The sequence below is a fragment of the Anthonomus grandis genome, chromosome 6, assembly GCF_022605725.1.
Source record: "Anthonomus grandis grandis chromosome 6, icAntGran1.3, whole genome shotgun sequence".
NCBI lineage: Eukaryota > Metazoa > Arthropoda > Insecta > Coleoptera > Curculionidae > Anthonomus > Anthonomus grandis.
Window position 1 is genome coordinate 21073676 of NC_065551.1, and position 16664 is coordinate 21090339.

Sequence of the window (16664 nt, forward strand, 5' to 3'; positions counted from 1 at the left end):
AAAACCCGCATAGAATTGTAATCTTAAAATGTTTAATATGCTGTGTTTTGCATAATGAAAATTAAAGCGTTATTCTAATAAAAAATAAAATATACATCTGATAAAAATATAATAAAAAATCAGAAATAAAACTCTAATAAACAAACTTAACAACATATCATTTTTTAAATAAAAGACTCAAATAAACCGCCTTCTTTCGCTAAACAAAAACTTAACCTATCGTAAAAGCTATTTCGCACCTCCAAAAGAGTTTCAGGTAAAATGGAATTGGCACCTTCGACACTTTATTTCGTAACTCCTCTAAATTTGTTGGCCTACTAAATTCATGCTTGTAAATGGTCTGTTTAGGGTAACCCCACAGGCAAAAGTCATTTGGAGACAAATTTGGAGATCTAGGAGGACATTTAATATCGCCAGTCCCATTAATAAGGCGGTTAGGAAAAGTATTTGTTAAAAATTCTTTTACCCTAGCCGCGTTATGAGCAGGATAGCCATCTTGCTGAAAATAATTCGATCCCAGGTACACATATATCAGGTAGGAATTGAATGGCAGGAAGAACTTGGTTTTGCAGCAACTTAAGGTACTTTTGGGCGTTTAAAGTGCCATCAATAAAAAATGGCCCTATAACATTGTCGCCCAAAATACCTGCCCAAACATTTAATTTCTGAGGATACTGGATACGAAACTGAAAACTTTTGTGCTCGTTTTCCTGAGACCAATAACGAATAATGGAAGGATTGTGTTTGCCATGTAATGGAAAAGAAGATTCATCAGAAAACAAAATATTTTTTAAAAAATATTCGTTTCCATTTGCCTTTTCCATCATGGTTTTACAAAATTCCATTCTTCGCCACTGGTCTTCAGGAAATATTTCCTGAGTTTTTGAATACTTGAAACATTTGTACCCATATTTTTTCCAGATACGAGCAACAGTTTTATTGCTCTATGACCGTGTCGAATCAAGTTCTAGGGTACTGTAAACCAATTTTTCCCGCCGTTCTATATCCTGGACCACTTCAACAAGTGGTTCTTGACGTTTTGTGTGGCATTTTTTACAATCTTGAAGACAAAAAGACGTCTCAAAATTTGTGACCGCATTTAAAACCGTTTTTGCACAAGGAATCGGTCTATTCTCAAATTTCCCTGAGAACAAATCTCTACATTGTACTGCCGAATTGCCTCCATAAAACCATTTAATTAGTTGAACTCTTTCGGAAGCGGTATAAACAGCCATAGTGAAAAAAACACGAGAATAACGATCAAAAATTATTAATGCAACGTGCAGTAACACAGCAAAGTGAGGTCTGCTGACTCCCGGTTCAAAAAATAAAAACGAAAAATTCTGCCGCCTGCAAGCCGCGGTGTTGCCATTATTTTGGGTAATACGTAGCTCACGATAACACGATCTGTATAATAATGTTAATTTGACTTATTGCTATTGGGTTTTGGATTAAAAATACAAAGTAAAAATAGTTATATGTTATTCTAAGTAAAAATAACAACTTCAAAGCAAAAAAAAATTATTAACATTCTTATTTCTAAAACCGCTTCTAAAAAATTTAAAATGATAAAGGGCTTTGTGCTTATGTTCGTATTTGTTATTTTCTTTAGTTTTTGGTTAAAAAAAGAAAAAGGTTGAGTCATTTCAGTGTCTTTGCGAACTGCTACGACTACGACTATAAAGTGGAAAAATTCAATCAATCGGTTAAAAAAGTTTTCCTTTCGTGAATTGTTTTTTGAAAACCTATTTCATTAAATTAGTTTTAAAAGATTAATCCAAATTTTTACAGTCAACATAAAGTAATAAAATACATCGAATATGGTATAGCAACATATAAAAATGTAAAAATTGAATTAAATTAATGAAAATTAATTGATTAATAAAAAGTAATGAATTGATAGTTTTTGTACAAGGTGTTAAAATTGAATATTTTTTGTGGCTTTAAGTTTAACTAAATATGTAAAAATATTTTATTGTCCTTATTTTTTTGGCTTTTCTGTATAGCTATTAGGCTAATAAAGAAAAAATATTATTATTAAGAAAATGTAACTCTTAAGTAAGTAATTATCTTAAGGATGTTTTGGCTTTTTTAATTATTTTTTCATGTACTTAATAAAATTTTTCTTTTTTTCAAGCAACTGAAATAAGAGAATAATTTTAATATTTTTAGGTAATTTTATATGTATCTAGGTAATTAAGTAATTTTTGATTTTAAAAAGCACTTTAATCCTTTTATTTATGCTACTCAAGGTACAGAAGTAGTTTATAATATTTTTAGGAATAGCTGAAAAATGGTTGAAAGAGTATTTTCCTGGTTAATTAAGGATATTTTTTCCATACCTATACATTATTTTAAATTTGTTAATATGGTAAATTGAGATGGTTATACCATGTTTGATGCCTGACCTTTGAGTTTTAGGCAAATAAAAAGGCAAAAAAATGGTAAATTTCTAATAAATTGATAAAAATTAAAGACTTCAAAGAAATTAAAATTTAACTTTTTTTGGATGATCTTTTGCAACAGCTTTCCAAAAAAAAAATGAAAAAATTCAATTGATTTTCTTAAGCATTTTTAAAAACCAAAATTATTCACCTAAAAAAATTAAATAAAAGAAACAATCATTAAATAAAGTACTAAAATTAAAATATATTTCAAAAAGACAACAAAACGTTACAAAAACTTTATAAACTCACCAAAAAACAACCTCAAAACACTCAAAAAAAAGTAAAAACTTAAAATACCGATATTGTCATAACATCATGTCAAGGGACACTCGTCGTCATAAACGTAAAATAATAAAAGTTTATTAAGAAATCTATAATAATCATAAAATATTTAATTTTCATAAAAATGCTTTTTATTAGACAAGTAGCATTACTCTAATGAAGTACGTTAAAAAAAACGCATAAAGAGTTCATAAACGGTAATATTGTTTATAATTTAAAGCATAATCTATTAATAATAAATATTTATTATGTAAATATTTTTCACTGGTAAAGATTACTTGTCTCGGTGTCATCAATAATGCAATCGAACGGCGTTGCGATGTAGTTGCCTTTTTCTCTAGTACATATATGGACGTTATCTACATTCATTTAATTTTGAATATTGACTTCTTTATAGAGTATCTTATCATATTTTATGAAAAAAAATGCTTCTTATTTAATTAGACAAATAAAAAGTGACAAATTTTTATGATAATTTAAAGTATGTTTTTTTGCCATTTTTACATTACAAGTATTTGGCATCTTTGCACCAGAGATGTTGCAAGCAAACAACACACGGCAAAACTAATTCTAGCCTTGTTCTAAGATGTTCTTATTTTATTAATTCGTTCTCAAAAAATATAAATACATAGGAATAGAAAAATAAACCTTATTTAAAATGACAAAAAGAAAAAGTATCTAATACCTATTTTATTAAATGTGGAAAATAGTCTCTGTAACATGCATACAAAAATACAGTTGTTGTTTAAAATGTCGGTGCATACTAGCAAAAATTACGGGCACTATTAATAGACATTAGTTAACAATTCTATTTCGAAGATATTCAAAAGAGTCAAAGTTTGTGGCAAAGACTTTGGTTTTTAGATGACCCCATAAAAAAATTCAAAGGGGTAAGATCGGGAGATCTAGCAGGCCATTCTACGTTTTCCCTCTAGCCAATCCATCGTTCAGGAAATACGTCGTTGAAAAAATAACGAACTGCCCATCTTATTGAAACATCAGTTCATTTTCTAGAAAATTATCATCTTGTTCTAGTAACTTAGTGTTCTGGGATTGATGGCGTTCTTCAGAAGTTCCAAGTAATTTTTAGCATTTAGATTTGTATTAACAAAAAAGATTCAACATTATGATCTTACAGGATACCAGCGCATACGATTCTCGAAATAAATCAGGATTAGTGTCGCTTCAGTATCGACAGTGTCTATTTACTTCACCATGTAAATAAAAGGAGTATTCATCCGAGAAACAGTCACTGTACAGCGAATTTTTCTTACGATTTAAGCTTAATCACTTAAGTACTCACAAATTTGAACACAACGATTAAAATCATCTTCATTAAACTCATATACTAGTTTGATTTTGTAGGCATGGTATGTCTCATCAAATCCATTACATAGGTATGATTTACCATTTTTTCCGGATAATTACTTATATAATAGTTGATACATGTATATAGAATAAAATAAACTTTAATTCAAGGTATCACTCGTCTCCTATTCCCATTTAAAAATTGACATGGTGACTCGGGTAAGAGAGGTGAAGGAACGACATCAGAAAAACGCAATTTCTGTCAATTAATGTCCCTCTCAATATTAAATTTCACGTGTTCGATCGTTTTTGGCTAAACAATTTATTTTTTAAGATTTTCAGGTTGGGCTGTTTGGTCTCAGACACCCTGAATAGTCATTATGTTGGCCTATGAATTTAATCTTTAAATATAGTTATTAAGTTGGAAAAAATATTCCTTCTGGGTTATTAACACTTCTTATGTCAGTGAGTATAAAAAATTTAGCTGCGATATAAGAAAAAGACATCCAGTACATGGCGCTGTGATAAGGTAAAATTTGAAATCTTATTATTAAACCTAATTTTCAAGTTTTACGAAAAAAATAATATTTCTTTAAGGCAGGCAGGAAAATATTCTCAAGGAGTTCTCAACTATTTTTATTAAAAATATGGTCAGATTCTGCACATATCCATTTTAAGCCATCCAATATCCCAGTAAAAATGTATGCATATTTAAATTTTCGTCCAATAGTCCCTAGACAAACCTCATACTTTTAAATCTAGAAAAAATGCATAAACTGAGTCATTATAATTAAAATGCATTTTGTCGCATAGAGAGTTGCATAACTGTATACGTAACTTTTTATTAACTTTACGTAGCTAGTTTACCGTATTTCGCTTATTATAAAAATTTCTTAAAAAAATCGTAAATTGGTCTTTTAATGGAAAACTTGGGCGTCTAGATAGCAAATGCGTAGCTTACAATACTTAAGGGAATTTAAAATATTTACAGTATAAGTTATAAAGAGTAAAGGTCCTAAAATTGAGAGATACTGCAAGTAATACTTAGCTCATTAGACTGTTGTTTATCGATGACTGATTTTTTTGATATCTATTTGATAAATATGATGTTTAAAGCAAATCTGTGAACGCAAATGAACGCGAACTGTGAATAAACAAATAATATAACCAAATAACCAATATTATAGAACCAAAGTATTTAAGCCTTACACACAACAAATTATGTTCGATGGTATCAAACGTTTTAGAGAAATCCGACCACACCAATACCCTATGTATATTTTATGCTATTACTGTATTCGGTAATATAAGACTAAAAATAATTAGACATCTGATTATAAATAATTCGTCCAAAAATTTTAGAAACTGCAGGCAAAATACCTAAGAGTTACATTGATCTGGAAAATAACTTAGATTTTGAAAGAAATTTAGAAGACATTATAAACATACCTTAAGAAGTATATTATTTCCATATAAGCTGCCAGGCTTAAAAATAATATAAAAAATCTAACTTTCTTCTTATTTTATTTTAAAAACTCCATCCTTATCTAATGAGCATTACTGAATAAAACATTTTTTTTTGTCCCAAGTTTTGAACTGGCCTTCAGTAGAACATAGTATGGATTTTTTCCCCGAAAATTTTCTCTATACCGAACAAACTATACCAAAGTCAGATTCTCAGCCCAAACCTCACGAAACTTAGTAGTTTCGTTAAGTTAGTACTTAAGATGGGATATGAGTCAATTTGTAGCAATGAGCATACTTTGAAAATTCACCAATATCTCATTTTTGCTGATTTTCTTCAGCTCTAAATTGGCCCGCAAAAATGCCATATCTTGTCAAAATTGATGCCTATAACTTGCAGATGGTTCCGTTGGAATAAAACGTTCTTAATTTACTCTAAAAGCCGAATATCTAATAAGCAATAGTTTTTTGTGAGTAACTCTAGCTCAAGAAGTATTGGACCCAAAGAAATATTTACTTATTGGGTCCAATATTGTTTTTAACATATATAAATACCCTAACTAACTTAAAACTCAAAAATGGCTCAATAATATCTTACGCAGATGACACGGCTTTAATCTTTTCTGCAAAATCTTGGTATAACGATTCCAAGATTTTAACTTCCTAACGATTTGCGTAGCATCATAGAAATCATTGGCCTAAAAATAATTATTAATCACACCAATCTTATTATTATTTTAACTTACATCCCACCCGGACGTTTTTCAGAGGTTTTTGAAAATGTTTTTGATTACATTTCAACGCTAACAAACCTTTACAATTCAAAAATTATGTTTTGAGGAGGCTTTAATATTCCAGAGTACATTTTGTATTCGAAAGGAGCTAATCCGTCATTTAGAGTTAACCAACTTAATAATTTGTTAGAATTTTTTCATTGGAAACAAATAAATTTTATTAAAAATATTCAGGGGCAGCTTCTGGATCTTGTTATTACATCTCGATCAGATCTTTGTGAAGTACAGACATGCCATGATTTCTTAGTTAAAGAAGAAGATATTTATCCAGCCTTGCTGATTAAGTTTAGATATAACCTTGACAAAAAAAATAAATAACGGTAAAGTTGAAAATATTTTTTATAATTTTAAAAAAGCTGACCTGACCTGAATTTTATATCAGAGCTTTCTTAACTTTAACTGGATTATATTGGAATCTGTGGATAATCTCAATTCTGTCGTCGAACTTTTCTATAATAAAATTTATAATTGTCTTGATAACTGTGTTCCTAAAACTGCCAGGCGCAAACGATCTTATCCACCCTGGTTTACCTCTGAAATTATTGAATCAATTAGAAATAAACATAGCTCGTGGAAGAAATATAAGCGTTTTCATCAACAATATGATTTAACTAAATTTAGAGAGCTGCGATTAAAAATCAAAAAAGATATTGAACTGTCACACAGACAATACTGTGTTAATCTTGAAAATAATTTATTTTCCCAACCAAACAATTTTTGGAAGCTAATTCAAAGCTCACAAAATAACAATTTGTTACCTCAAAATATGACTGACCAACAGAGAATGATTATGTCTGATCCTCAAGCTATTGCAAACGCATTCGCAGATTTCTTTAAAAGCGCATATATTTCTTCCACTGCTACACAACCTGGCAACAATATTCAAAACATATTTGCAGATACCATCATTATATCCAGATTCACGGAAGATGAAGTATTACGAGCTCTTAAAACGATTAAACCAAAAGCAACTGTTAGACCCGACAAAATTCCTGCTTTCCTTCTCTATGATTGTGCCATAGCTTTTGTTAAACCATTAACTTTCCTTTTTAATTTAGCGTTAAAATAAGAAAGCTTTCCTGATCTTTGGAAAATATCTAAAATTATCCCTGTACACAAAAAGAGTGACAAAAATCTTATAGAAAACTATCGCCCTATAACAATAATTTTCTAATAACTTTTCTAAATGTTTTGAACGTGTTCTGCATACTGCTCTATATCCAACAATGAAACATCTGATTGACAGTAGACAATACGGTTTTATGAAGGGCAGGTCTACCACAACAAATCTAGTTTCTCTTACTGAATTTATAACTGAATCAATAAATAACAACTCTCAAGTCGACGTCATATATACGGACTTTTCTAAGGCCTTTAACCGACTTGACCATGGCATTCTCGTTAACAACTTCGATCGAATTTATGGATTTTATTCCGGCCTAACGAATCTTTTTAGATCCTACTTGAGTGACCGCCCCTAGTACGTAGAATGCTATGGTCGAAGCTCGGCAAAGATTGCTGCCGCCTCTGGAGTCCCACAGGGCTTAATTTGGGGACCGCTTTTTTTCAACTCATTTATTAATAAAATATCTGATGAACTTTCTGTAAATAGTCTATTATACGCGGACGATAAAAAAGTTTTTTATAGAATTAACAGCATTTTGGACTGTATTTTACTTCAAAGTGACTTAAACAAACTTAATGCATGGTGTAAAAATAATAACCTGCCTCTAAATACTGCTAGATGTAATGTTGTTTCTTTCAGCATAGCAGATATCAAAAAAGTACACTATTCTTAGTAACACTTTGTTTTTTTTTCTTTACTTTTCTCATTGTTTTTCTTTTTAAGCATTTCCTTATTGTTATTGATTGTAAATGTATTTTTTTTCCCATTCAGTAATTGGATATATTTCTGTTGAATGGCGTAAATAAAATAAAAATAAAATAAAATAAATAAATAAAAAGTAAAACCACAACTATAGTAGTACAAAATTGCTTTTAAATTGACTTTTAATCTAAACAAAACAAATTACATGGCATTCTCTATAACATTGGCAAACCATCCGGATTTTAATAGCATAAAAGTGGAAAACTCAAACCAAGAAATTAAAGAGGTTTCAAAAATAAAATACTTGGGCATCAGACATCTGAAATGGGAAATCAGGTAGAAAAACTAATACCATATATTAGAAAAATAATTAATATTATGTAATAAGTAAGTAAATAAATTTTATGTCTTAAGAAACATTTTAAATTAAAACCTTTTGTTATCTGTATATAAATCTCTTATAGAATCCTTATTAAGATATAGTATTATTGTATGAGGTGGTATGTATGTAAGAGTACATCGAGTTCGTTGAATGTTGTACAAAATTATTTACTTAAGGTAATTTATAGAAAAAATAGGCTTTACCCTACGAGGTTGTTATACTCTAAAACTATTTTTGATGTACGGTCTTTATACATCTTGAGATAAAAATTTTTGTATATAAAAATTGTGAATTGAAAAAATATGTAAATCATTAGTATGAAACAAGAAATAAAACCAATAATTTTACAGAATTACCTAAAAGTAATACTAATGCAAACTTGAGATTTGTTAATAATTTTGCACCCAAAATAAATAATCTTATTCCCTTTGAAATCAAAAATTGCCAACAAAATTTTGTTTTTAAGAAAAAATTTCGATTATATATTTTTGAAAACATAGAAAGTTTTAAAATACTCTTTTAGATGTAAGTTTAAGTTTGCAAGTGTTAAATAAGTAGGTATGCAAATTTTGAAGCCTGGTGGTTTTAGAAATTATTTTTATATAACTTGAATATATTATTAGGTATTTAATTTAAATTTGGTTAAATTTTTATTGGAAATTGTGATATTTCTTATAATTTTATTTTATTTATTGTTTATTGGATAACAGTACTACACATACAGGTGTTAAGTCATCTAGGTGAGTCGCTGTTATTTATTAGTTTGGAATATTGTAAATTTGTCTGGATTTCATAGTAAATTTTTTGATTGGGATAAACACTTTGGATATATTAGTTTAGTTAAGCTTTAATTTTTTTTTCTTTTGTGTGTATATTAGATACTTAGATAATAAATGGGGTAGATACAGGGTTACTGTACCTACCAAAATTATATTTATAATTATAAATTACATACGACATAACTTCTTTAAAAAAACCCTATTTAGTAAAGTACCTCGACCTAAAAATTTTTGTGACAAAAATTACTTCACAATTAAAATTGTTATGATTTGTCTAATTTTAGAATTAATATTAATTTTTTTTATACAGAGAATATCTTAACAGCGCACTAGAGTACCTCAAGAAAATTACATAACTATCTTAAAAAGTTTGCATGTTATGTGGCAAAACTAGATACAAAATGAACTAAAAAAAATAAAGTTTTCAATTTATTCCACAAACCTTAAATTTGATTTGAAGTATCGGCTCTTGGTGGATAAAACGGGTTCTAGCTTGAAAAGTACAATATCCATAAAAATTACTACAGTACCTTAAATACATAAACTAGTTTTAAAGTGCTCCTTAATTCCGCGCCTAAATTCTGAAAAAAGCTCAAATAAGACAAAAGGAGTAAAAAAATTAACGTAATCCTATAATTGTTGTAATTATGCCAATTTAGGCTACGCATAAGTTTCTCTTATATAAAGGTGATCTACATAGAACCCACCTGTAAAAAAATTAAAAAATCATCCTAAGTAGTTTGGAAGTTAAATTAAAAAACGCCCAAGAATAATTTATAAGTCCATGTACCTAAATGAAAAAATAAAAAATGAACGATAAGTTTTAAATGTAAGAAAAATAATCAAAAGAAACTTGTATTCAATTCAGTGATTTAAAAGAAAGTAAATCCAAAAGACCCGATACAAAAATCCCTACGATCTTGAGAAAAAAAAATAAAAATGCCAATATTTCCTTCAAAATTAAATTCGACTTTCACAACTTCGCCGTTTAAACAAAAAGAACCAGAAAAAAAAAATTGGAATTTCATTTATTCCAATGATAAGGCCAAATGTTATCGCCGACAGGAATGAAACTTCTCGGTAAAACTTTATTGATGATACGCATCCTTGTCCTTTTATGTGTCGCCTTTAAAGAACAAATATCGCTTTTTTTCGGTGTCTTGCCTTTATTAAATAAGAAATCGATGAGCAACAGGAAAACTCGAAATGGGTCACCATTTTCTCGTATATTTGAAGATTTTTACTTTGATTTTCCTTATTACGGCCATAGAGACTTTAAATCAATTTATATGTAAGGAGAAATCTGTTCGGCCGATCTAATTTTGTTAGATCCTTAAAATCTTATAGACTTACAACGTATTAATTTTATAGACCGTTAATGATACTGAATATTATTATGATAAAATAATACTCACCATTAATTCCCTTCTCAATTTATCTAGTTCCAATGCAGATGCTGGAGGAGGATCTCTAGTAGTTGTCCTCCCTCTTCTTAATTCCTCCAGTTGCCTCGTCAGCTCCTCCACCTTGGCCACTGCCAATGATAACTCCTTCTCCTTTTCATTAAAAAGGGCTCGTATCGAATCAAGGTCACTTGCTGAAAAAAAAACTTCTTATTTATTTTCTAAATAAGGAAAAGAAATGCTTGAACTAGTTTAATGAGACAAATTTAAGTCGAGCAACAACAAATATAAAAATTAAAAATCCGCCACAGTCGAGAAATATAATTTAACTTCTGAAAACGAACGGAAACCGGAAAAGGAAAGTAATTTATTTTAATAACGTAACGGTGGTATTTGTGTTCAATGTGGTTGAATCTTTGCTCAAAACGTAAATAATTTTTAATTAATTTCGGTTGAATTTTCATTTTCGCGCTTTTCTTTAGTCTCGATATTTCTATTTATTTCTGAAATTAAAGGGCAATTATGCTAGGTGCAGTCATTGAGAAGGAAAATTTCTCTAAAATAGTCATAAATTGCTGGAAAAAAACTGAATTTTCATTTTTTCCTAAAACTGAAAGGGACGAATACTGAACAGGCCCAACTTAAAAAAAGGGGAATTAAATAAGGAAAGTGCTATGCTAATGCTAACTTAGAAGGTAATAAATGTATTATTATTTAACTCCTATAAGGGTGAAACATAGGTTTTTTAAAAAGAACTAGAGCATTGTTAAAGGATTACATAAAATCGAGTCACGTTTAATGAAAAAAAGTTTTTAATTATAGAGAACAAAGTCAGTAATATGCTAAATAAGGGAAAACATACATAAAATATAGTTAATAATAATAATAGTTATAAAGCAAACAAAAAAAAGTAAAAATAAAAAATTTGCCATAGTCGGGAAATGATATTTAAATTCTGAAAATGAAGGGAAAACGCTTTTAATTAATTCAGGCGGGTTTTCTTTTTTATTCCCGATATTAAACGGCAATTGCACCAGGTGCAGTTATTCCTTTGAATATACCAAAAATAATGAGAAAAATATCGAATTTTATTATTTTTCTGTAACTCAAAGTGATGAACACTGAACAAACCCAAATCAAAACGAAAAGTTAGATAAAGCAAATCTGAAAAAAAAGGAAACAAAATGATAGCTTATGTAAGATGGCTGTTTAGTATCTAAGAATTCTTCGACGGTAAATGCGACTACAACAAAATCAATATTAAGCTTAAAAAAGGCAAAAAAGAATTATCTCGGTTTGAATTTTTATCAGCGAATGTTATGCGTGGCAAAACAAACCATATAATTTATATTTTCATTAAATAATTAAATTATAAAATAAATACAGTGTTTGTCTTTTTTGAATTATTTAAAAAGAAGGCCCTTAAGAGATGTAGTAATTCAGAAGGAAAGTTCCTTTAAATCTTCCAAAAAATTCTTAATCTTCATCCTCATCCATTTCCATCTTTACTGTCCATAAAAAGTGGTAAAAATTAAACAAACCGGGCTCAACAATAAAATGTTAAATAAGAAAATTGAAAATAGCAATAATAATGATTACTTGACAAATAATAAAAGTATTATCACCTTTAAAAGAAAGGGGTTTTCATAAGAATACACAGAATCATGTCATTTGTTCAAACCTACTTTTACCATAAAGAATAAAAACAGTTATTTCTTTCTTAAATGAGGAATAACGTACTTGAGCCACAGTAATAAGGCAAATTAAACTCAAACAAAAGAAAATATAGAAATCCACCATAGTCGACAGATGCAAGTTCAGTTCTGAAAATGGAAGGAAAACGGAAAGGGAAAGTAATTTATTTTAACAACGTTACGGTTGTTTTATGTATCGAATGTGGTTGAATTTTTACTTAAAATGTAAATGATTGTAAATTATTTGTTGGCTTTTTTTGAGCTCTCCTCTAGTCTCGATATTTCTATTTATTCCCGATTATAAACATTAATTGTATGAAGTATAGTAATTCAAAAAAAAATGTCTAAATTACACAGAAATTACTTGGAAAAATCTAAATGTTTATCCTCATTCTTCCTCTATATTTTATAGTTGTAAAAACTGAACAAACTAAGCTCAACAATGTAAAGTTAAATAAGAAATGTGATATTAGCTTACTTAAAAGATAATAAAAGCATTACCTTCTATAAAAAAAACTGAAACATAAGTTTTCTGAAGAATTTAAAGCCTTCTTATAAGATTATAGAGAATCGGGGTTACTTCTTCACAAGAAACAAACTTTTACCATAAAGAACAAAAACAGTCATTTACCAAATAAGGAAAAACATACTTGAACTACAGTAAGAAAGCAAATAAAAAATCAAACAAAAGAAAAAAATAAAAATTCACCGTAGTTCGAAAATTAAGGGAAAATGTAAAAGAAATGTAATTTATTTTATTGTGTCGAATGTGGTTGCGTTTTTACTCAAAATGTCAACAATTTTTAATTATTTCAGTTAGGTTTTCTTTTTTGCACCCTTTTTGGGTTACGTTAATATTTATATTTATGCGCGATATTAAATAAAAAATCGCAATTCGGACGAAAAATAGCTCTAAATTTTATTTTTAAAGATTTCAAAAAAGAAATTTTTGTCTCCTATTCTACATCTAAGTAGCAAAAAATGGACAAACCAAACTCAAAAATTCAATATATAAACTGATTATAGCAATCACAATGCTCACATAAGAGTTTTTTATCTAATAAAAGAAAACCCCAAACATGTGTCTTTTCAAATGAACTGAATCGTTCTCATAAGATTATACACTCTTCAATACACGAAAGCGACTTCGTAGCTACAAACTCTTAAAGGTAAAATGCTTGAATAGCATCCAGAGTATACTTAAGTCCAATTTAAGCCAGCTTAGGAAACTGACGGATGATACGGACCCTTTTATTTAATAAGGCCATTGTTCACACTACAGACATCGCATTGGCACGGTTTTAGAAGTACAAGAGCTCCCCGGATAACATTAACGGGTTTCCCAATGGTATCGCTTAGTGCAGACTCTAGTAGCATAATATACGTTATTTATTTAATAAATGGGAAAATTGGGGTTTCGAATTTAGGGTACGGTGTATTTGAGTAATATTCAACTTCGGTGAACTGTAAATAATATTTTAATTTTGATTTTATTATAATAGGTTTTGCTTATAGAAATCAGGTTTTTTCCGTTCATTATAGAAAATAGACAAGAAAAAGTAGAGGAATTATGAAAACTTTAGACAATTTTCAGTTACCAAGAAGATCGATAATGTCAATTGTCGTTATAAAGCAGAACAATTACAACAAACAAGAAGAAAAGAGATAAAGAAAAAAGGAAAAAAAGAAGTTAACTTTTCCTCGGAAAGAAATAGAAGCTCTTATCAAGGAGTTAAGAAAATTGGCCAATAAAATTTAAATTAAATTAAATATTAAAAAGAATTGGCATTGATTTAAATCAAAACACATGATATTTATTGTAATTTCTTTATGGACGGTTAAGAATAAGAAGTTAATGGAAAGTAATAAAATAAAAAAAGGAAATTTAAACCAAGAAGAAGAGAAAATGTTTTAAGACAAATCAAAAGTAAAAAGTTATAAATATAATTATTATTAATGAACTGGTCGAATCCTGATGTTACAAATTTGACATTGATTTTGATCCAGCGTTCAGATCAGTAAGAATTGCATTAAAAAACCAAAATAAATCAATATTACGTGGATGAAAGAAGAGCAAGGAAGAAAATGCTTTACATGAACATAGCAAATTTCTGTAGCATCAAATACCTGAAACACGGAACACAAAACAACTTCCGGTTCTACTACCTAAAAACTAGGTTAATAATTCCAGTTTTTGTGAAAATGGTCTATTTGTCTGGATTTTTACTTATCTCAAGTAAATTTCACTAGAAGAATCGTAAAAGTTTATAGGAGCAGTTAATAAGAAAATAAAGAGAGTCTTGAAAATCAAATTCAAAAGACGATTGACGCACTAAGCTTGAGGTACCCAGAAACTAAGGAAAAAGTGCTTTCCAATGTGACTGTAATGTAGCTGTAGTCTTAATATTAGTTGACAATCAACATTTGTATTAATTGAGAAAGAGTAATGGTTTTTCTAAGAAAGCCAAATTTTTGATTATTAATGTGACAATATCGATTGACAATTTAGTTTATATCCAGAAGACTGCGCAGTGCATATCTACGTTTTTATCAAAATACTTTTACTAAGGTATTTGATAACATGTATGAGACTGGCTGTTATCAATATTTATCCCAATTTCTAGAAAACCCAACTACAGGAAATGCGAGAACCATAGATTGCTTAGTTTTATAAATCACGCACTTAAGGGTATTCCTAAATATCATTTACTTTCGCATTTACATCTCGATGAAGTGCAATATAGATTCAGAGCAAGCCTTGGAATAAAACAAGTACTCTTCAGCTTGCAAGTACTAATACAAAGAGCGGGATATAAGACTAATCTGACTCCTATAGGTCGAACAAAAAGCAACAGTGTGCCACGAGAACGAACTCTCTGATATCTTTACATTCAAAAAGGGAGTTTGGAAGGAATGCATACTATCACTTGCATTATTTAATATATATTTAAAAAAAATTGTATTCTAGATTAATCAGAAGACCGTATTACAATAAATAGTCAACTTATCAATATTATTAGATATGCAGTTGATACCTTACGGTGGGCAGCTAGTACATACGGTTTCCAGAGATTGATAGATAACATTGTAGAAGCAAGCAACGAATACGAACTGAACCTAAACTAAAAATTCTAAAGTAATGATGAATCAGTAAGAACATCAACATAAATGTTCAATTTACGGTAAACCATACACCACTGGAAAGAATAGGGAAAATATCCTACCTGGGCTGTAATGTCAGTGATGCATAAGATCATAGTTATAAAATAGGAACTCGAATTGAAAAATTCAGAAGCGCTTTTAACCGCCGTAAGAAAGTCCTCTGTAATCGCTCTCTTCATACCAATACATAAGCATTAGATTTCTCAGATGATACGTCTTTAGTGTTCTCTATGTCCTAGAGAGCTGAAGTCCTTGGCCAGATTATATGTAATGATAAGTACCCATTTTTCCATTCCAATGCTATAAGGCAAAATTGAGGGTAAGGGCATAGACGTACGCGAATATCATGGTTGGCCAATTTTAGAAAATCGGCTGGCCTAACATCAATTGACGTATAATAACCGAAGTAAATTGTACAAGATGGGCTCACGTGGTCGCCAACATCATAAGAAGATAGGCACAATTAGAAGAAGATTAGGAATAGATATTTCGTTATTTTCGTTATTAAATAAATAGATATTTTTTTAATAACGAAAGGAAAAAGTAACAGCAAAGCGAGTTCTACCCTACGAAAATCCTTGCACAGTCTACATAGCTAAACTTTTGTAAAGTTATATCAATTTACATATTTTTTCTAATAAAACTTAAAACCATATAAAACAGAATAAAAGCACACAGTCAAAGTTACAGACAAAGAGGTGTATTAGGTTGATTACACGTGTGCCGCCATGAGTTGCAAAAATAAGAATAAGTTTAAAAAATAAATAAAACAAGAGCTTGTTGATTTGCCCGAAAGTTCTATGAATAAAGTTGCAATCTCTACACTTTATTAAGTAAACCCCTAATTTTTAGAAACGTCTCTTTTATCTGTATTATTAATGAGGTGTGTCTATAAAGTATTTGAAGTTTTAAATTAAATTGAAAGAGGTGTGTTTTTAAAAAGAGTGGCTAATTGTAGGAAAATGTTAACAAAATAAGTAAATAAATAAGTTCTTATTATTTTGTAGCATAATTTGAATTAATTACAATTAGATCATAGATCTAAAAGCTCGATTTTGTAGCGGGTTTTTCTCTGTATACGCAAATTATTTTACGTACAACAGAAATAGAATCCCTCTAAC

General features: G+C 29.2%; 1 protein-coding gene across 9 annotated transcripts in view; it reads right to left on the reverse strand.

The window, feature by feature from the left end:
* LOC126737802 (apoptosis-stimulating of p53 protein 1) overlaps positions 1-16664 on the reverse strand; it is a 413921-nt gene that overhangs the window by 63271 nt on the left and 333986 nt on the right. For all 9 annotated transcript variants that reach the window (XM_050442856.1, XM_050442857.1, XM_050442858.1 and 6 more), the window contains one exon: positions 10700-10881. In XM_050442856.1, the coding sequence (XP_050298813.1) occupies positions 10700-10881 (182 nt within the window). The remainder of the gene's footprint in view (positions 1-10699; positions 10882-16664) is intronic.